General features: G+C 39.3%; 1 protein-coding gene across 1 annotated transcript; it reads left to right on the forward strand.

The window, feature by feature from the left end:
* Window positions 1-3,681: 3,681 nt before the first annotated feature.
* Window positions 3,682-5,468, forward strand: LOC104160509 (deoxycytidylate deaminase-like; the record flags this gene model as incomplete). Its single annotated transcript, XM_009698641.1, has 2 exons — window positions 3,682-3,793; window positions 5,333-5,468. Coding segments are annotated over 2 exons (248 nt in total), but the record flags the coding sequence as incomplete, so codon positions are not given.
* Between the last annotated feature and the right edge of the window lie 1,171 nt (window positions 5,469-6,639).

The following is a 6,639-nucleotide window of genomic DNA, read 5'->3' on the forward strand; positions in this document are numbered from 1 at the left end:
TTTCTTGACGCCTCTGAAGGCCTTGTCGTGAGGGTATGGCCTGTTTCATCTATTTTTTGTAATCATTGGAATAGGAAAAAGAGCAGGTAGGGTATGTTGTATTCATTATTGTCTGAAATGGAGACCGGCATGAGCAATATGCAATTAATTAAAGTCAAAGCAGTGATGCTGTAAAAGCGAAATACATTCAATGAAGGGAAATATTCTTATACTGCTCAGTTGGGGCTCAATATTTCTACAAAGTGTTAATATTTACAGGTTTGGTGCGTTATCTGTCAGGGAAAATCTGAATATAGTTAATTTTCAATGCACAGAGTATTGTTTGTAAGAAAGGTTGATTTTTCTCTCCATCTCTCTCTCAAAACCTTACCTCCCAGTAGGCACTAGGTAGTGACCATATCTCAGTACCTATATGAGGGGAAAGATGACAAGCCGCAAGTAAAGGAAATGCCACATTCATTTGATATAATAGCGATCATAAACAAAATCGTGAGACTTAAAGAAGCAGCTAGTGTTGAAAGTCATCAAGAACACATACCCTGTTTGGCTTTTGGGCAACAAGAACATTGCTGAAGATGTTTAATTTTTATTTTTAATACACAGTTTACCTGGGTTTTTTTACCTTAAATTCTGTGAGTTGAGTGACAAAATATTGAATAGTTGATCTTCAGTATCATACTTGATACTGGGGAAAACTACTACAGTAGAGTTGGAACATAATGCATGTGACATCAGAGATAAGAAAGTAGAGGAAAAACTTTAAAAAGAGGGAGAAGGGAAAAAAGTCAGATACCCACAAGTTCTCCAGTTGTACTATATTGTTGTGTAGCTGACCATCATAATTGTCCTATGAAAACATTTGAGGTGATGTATTCTGTTTTAGGATTCTCAACTAAATTTTTCATTAAGATAGACTTTCTTTTTTTTGTAGCTGAATGAAATTTCTTCCTTTTTCAGAGAGTATTACAGCTTACTTGACGCCTAGATGGATGAAAAAGAACTGAAAAGGGAGGCACTGTCCTCTAATTGTAGACTCTTTTTCTCTATTTTCCTTTGAAACACTGTTTACACAGACTTTTCTACTGACTACTCATCACTCTAGAATGTAAGGATTTTTTTTTTTTCCTTTTCTTCTTGAGCAGTGTTATCTTCCTGGCTTTCAGTTGCCAGTATTTTTATTCATAAGTTCTTATGAGTTATCACAAGGATAAGCCTTAATTGCTTATTTTACAGCTAGCTATATTTTCTAGAGTAGCTTTCATTCATGCAATTCTAGAACTTACAAATGAGCGTAAGGAAGATCATCAGCTGCCCCAAATCCATAAACTTAATTTTCCTGTGTGTTCTTGACTGCTAGCCAAGGCCTTGGCTTCTGCTCAATCAGAAATTAAGTGTTTTATACCTATTTCACACTCTTGCATTCCTGTGCACTGAGTTGAGGGAATTATCTCGCTGAACACCTGATGTTAAGTAGAAGTAATTGAGCAAGGTTCTTTTTTTTAAAAAAATGTTCTCTTTGATGTAAACCTTCTGCTCATTTTTCAGATATGCTCCTCTCCCTGTGAAGTTGGTACTCTGAGGGACCTCTACTTACATATGGTTCTGTATTTCTAAGAAAAGTAAACAGTAGCTTTTGTTGTGTTTTGAATAAATAGGGTTGCTAGGGAATAATTTAACAAACGGAGATCTCACGATCTCTTAGTTCAGAGTACTACTGTCTTTCTGGAACCCTTTCCCCAGAATGTTTTATTGAGTGTAGTTCTGCATTGTGTGTTGCATACCTCTCTGAAGACATCGCTGTCATTGTGACGTAGTCGGCAATGTATTAAAGAGATCATTTGAAGTCCGATGGTATTTTGGATTTTGTAAATCTGCTTTTGTGAGATATTTTAAATAACCACTCAAATTAGCTGAAGCAGTTTCTTGGCATTTCAGTTAACCTGTCAAATTTTAATTTGGCACGGAGAGGTGTGAGAGCATGTCTTTAAGTTCTTCTTTCTGCTGTGAGCTTCTTGTTCAATGAACACTTTTCTTTCTTAGTAGGATATAGCCCCAACCCTTTGGTTACGATGATTTAAGCCAGTTTGGGTACTCTCAGAATCACATACTTGATTTGTGTGTTTGCTTTAACAATTGACAGTTCTGGGCAGTATTTACAATGTTGTCAACGTGTGGGAGAGGTGTGCCTGTTACACCCAGACTGTGTGTTTCTCCCTCCTTCCGTTGAGACGATGGCCTTAAAGGTGATCCTCATTCATTCCAAGAACAAGCCAAAATTGCTAACTTGTAATGTGTCATATATGAACTATTCAAAACCAGCAATTTATCTTTGGGAAATAGCAGCCTGTAGGTTTCTAAAGTACAATTTTATCATGTGCTGGCATTGTCTTCACTCAAATAGCGTAACCTCTTTATGACAAGCTAACTGCAAGCCTCTAATATATGTTTTTGGTTATAAAGATAATAATTAACAAAAGACTTGTCTTCTAATGTTTATTTGTCTTCTGAAGGTGCTGGTATTAGTGTTGCTAGGAGATGTCTTGCTGCTTGCAGTTACCTATGATGTATTTTTCTGCGTGGCTGTACATCACTAGAAGGGTATCTCAGTCTTAAGCTGTAGTCCTTGGTAAGAGGAGCCCAAGAAGAAAAGTGCTATGCCCCTTGTATCTTGATAGGCTAGTTATTGTATTTGAGATGTTCTGTTGTTTTGGTTTTAAAGTGTAGCAATGATAGGTGAAAGTTTGGGGAAATTTCTTTGAATTTGATCTTTTCCTTGAAATTCACAGAGCTTAAATATGTTGCGGGGAGAGGTGGGGGAGAAAGAGAGAGATCTGTTTCTTTCCTCTCTTTGAGCTGAAAAGTACAGAAATTCCACTGTTGCATCTTACACTGCCCGAGCAGTCTTTCAACCATAAGCTGGCAAGAGAAAATGATGCATCACTTTTTTTTTTTTTTTTCCCTCAAATAAACCCCCCAGTGCAGGGAAAGAAGCAACTTTTTGTGCCACTTCTGTACATTATATCTAAGGGAAAAGTTCTTGAACCCATTTCCTCTCAGTTCTTAAAAGGCTTTCGTAGGACATAATCTCAAGAGAAACTTAGCAGGGGACTATCAGAATGGCCTCAGAGTTTTGCTGGTAGGTGTTGTAATGAGAGGCAAACTCGTGGCAATAACGGTACAGGCAGAAACGAATGACTGCACAGGAAGCTACCAAATAGAAATCTAGTGAGCACTTGTCATAGGCAGAAGTACAAAATAGCTTAGATTAGAGGCTTGAAGTTAGTGCAGTCATCATAAAAAAGATTATGTTGTTTGGGTGAAAAGAATGCCAGTATGTGATATACCTGAATCTTGGAAATATACAAGGTGTTATCTGTAAAGGATAAATTGCTCTGTCTTTGAATAGCTCAGCGCTCTGAATAGCTCAACCTTCTTATCTAAAACTGAAATTTGCAACCTCGCTTGGGTGCCTTTCCCCTGAAGGGAAATGTTGCATATATAAGTTCCTGGAAAGCACATAACACTGATGGTTTTACTATTAAAATATTAGTGAATGTACTATCGTCTTAGCCAGATTCTGATCCTGGTTACTTTAAACTTGTACACATTAAAAGAATACAATCTGTAATAATTCTAGCTATGTGTTGTTTGCTGATGGCTGTTTTTTTCCATAAACTATAGTTTTGGCAATGAAGCATCCTGCAAAAAACGAGAGGATTATTTGGAATGGCCTGAATATTTTATGGCAGTAGCTTTTTTGTCAGCACAAAGAAGCAAGGATCCAAGTTCTCAGGTAAGAAGGCAACGTATAAGAATAACATAACCTAATCTATATTGCACATCGCATCAGATGCACATGTAGCACTTTCAGGGATTTCTTATTAAAAGTTATTTCAGTATATAGCTATTCGATTTTTAACATGGTCAGCACCTTTTGTTACAGAAATTCTCTTATTGGGCCTGACCTCATGTGTATAATTCTGTGTGTACATTTGCAGCTTGGAGTTTTGTAAATCATCTTTTCATCTGGAGGTTAAAATAACATGTGCATTTTCTCTCCTCTTTCCAGTAAATATAGTTACTGTCAGAGGACGATAAAACTACTGAAAGTTTTAGATTGTAATTTTTTAAGACACAGCATTTTACAAGTTCCTATTCCTCACCTGTAAGAGTATGAAAATTCCCTTTTGTTTGTTCTTGGGTTGACTGGACTTTTCTTCTAGTTTGGTTCCTCTCAGGTTCCCCTTCCTCCTCTGCTTCACTGTCTGTCCCCACTTTCATGTGCCTCTGTTGAATATTGGTTTGAGGCAATTGATACATGTCCTGAAACATGTCGTTCTGCGGGACTCAGTCTTCCTTTGTGGGAAAAAGTTCAGGAAGCAAATCCCAGAAAAGCCATGGAGTAAAAACATAGAATCATAGAACGGTTTGGTTGGAAGGGACCTTAAAGACCATCTAGTTCCAACCTCCCTGCCATGGGCAGGGACACCTCCCACTAGACGTATTTACAGTCTGTTTGATTACTCTCTGGCTTCTGTACATTATGGTTCTTAGTTCTGTGAAGGCTTTTCACTTAGGGCTAAATTTTTGTTACCCAAGAGCTGGTTGATAAACACATTGTGTGAATTAAAATCAGTACTATTGCCATTTCGATAAATGTAAAATATGGGCAGAAAATGTAAAAATGGGACACTTCATCATTCTGTAAGAAGGGTCTCTATGCAGACTTGGATTGAAGTAATAAAGGGTGGGAGTTAAAAGGTCAGATATTTTGGTGCAGGTTTGCATAAACAAGCCACAAAGGTTTGTGAGCCTGTCTCTGCCTAGGTCGACACTACTGCATGTCTGTTCTGTCTTCCATACCTTTTCTTTTGCTGCTGCTGCTGGAAAAACTAGTTTGGGGAGTTGAACTGACAGAAAACGTTCTGTCTTCCATACCTTTTCTTTTGCTGCTGCTTCTTGTACTGCTGCTGGAAAAGCTAGTTTGGGGAGTTGAACTGACAGAAAACTTATGTTTAGTAGGGTTAATTCAGCACTGGTTCTGTTCCGTGAACTAGGTTCACTTCATAGTCAGGCAAGGAACGATGCTGGCAGGCTGGGATGGGGACTGCATGACCAGAGGGGTAGCAGGGTTGCATCTGCCCTGATTAATTTTAAAGCTCCACCAGTCAGGTACAGTTGTAGCCTTGCTCACTAGACGGTGTGACTGAATGCAAAGTGAAGCTTGTATCTCTTAAATAAAAATTGTAGGACTGACTTTTCAGGTCTCATCTTTCTTGTTGATATATCGTTTTGCATGCTGTTGGTACTATATAAATCTGATTTTATTTAGGTCGGTGCCTGCATTGTAAATTCAGAAAACAAGATTGTTGGAATTGGATACAATGGGATGCCTAATGGCTGCAGCGATGATGTACTACCCTGGACAAGAACAGCAGCGCATAGACTAGACACAAAATATCCTTATGGTAAGGCTTCTCGTGGTTGACAGGTCAGACTTGTGGTGTCTGTATATGTGCAAGTTCAGCTGGTAAAATATTGATCAGTTTTTCTTCCACTCACCTGATTTTGTTAATGTGCCCATATGTGGTACATCAGGATAAAAATCACTGGTCTGAAAATAAATGAAAACAGTCGTTAGGAAGGACTGACTTCCTGGTGAAATATGTTCATAAATGATTAGCCATTTTGGATTGTGTAGTGAAAACTTGTAAAGATAATGCAGCTCGTTAGCACACAGTTGCAATGTATGTAGATGATTGCTGCTTCTGTGTGTTCATCTCCACAGAAATTACAGAGAGCATGTATATGCAAAATGAATAATTTGGTCTAAAATACGGATGTTAAAATTGTAAACTCCAGTGGTTGTGGGAAATTCCAGTGTTCAGGTGTTGATGGCATAGGCAATACTTATTATGAAGGAGCTGAATTTTGTTTGAATTGAAGTACGTGATTACATTCTGTTGTTCCATGCCATTTTTGCGGCATCTGGTGTGCAGTGGATCTACCCTGGTGAGGTGACTTTCATTGGTTATTTCAGCCTGTGATTTGATTCCCATTTACTAAATGGGCAAAAGGAATGAAGAGCAGGACGGTTTCCTGGTAAATGTGGCCGAGTGCTGCTTTGGATCCTGTCTTTGTCTTTGTGGCAGGTGTAGTTTGGCTTTCTGCAAGCCTGCTTTGAAGGGTCCTCTGTGAATCTAGGTGCACCTGTCAACAGGGCTGTACAATTACCCCTCTGGGCCAGGTGTGGTTTGCAGGAACCAAGGAGACAACTTACTGGGCTGCCTCAGGCTTCATACCATGAGTGCTGTCTGCTGGGTGTGGAAATGGAGTTGAGAGTTGTCTTGTGGCCTGCAATAGCTGATGTTGGGGAGGAACCGTGGTTAGGGCTGATAATATGTGCTCTCTTAAATCCCCCTTCTTCATCTTTCTGCTTCCACACCAGCTCCTGTTGCACCACGGTGGGGTGAGACCAGTGCAGCAGAAGCCATGGGCACAGGAAAAATGGGTATTAGGAGCTGCTTCATCCTGTGCTGCATCTCAGCCTGTCCTGGGCTCAGGAATGGCAGGGGGAAGAATCACAAAATTGAACAAGATCTCTGAGAAGTTTTCCCTTCTCCCTGCATGGGTGTAGGG

The sequence above is a fragment of the Cariama cristata genome, unplaced genomic scaffold (genome assembly GCF_000690535.1).
Source record: "Cariama cristata isolate BGI_N322 unplaced genomic scaffold, ASM69053v1 scaffold14984, whole genome shotgun sequence".
Lineage (NCBI taxonomy): Eukaryota > Metazoa > Chordata > Aves > Cariamiformes > Cariamidae > Cariama > Cariama cristata.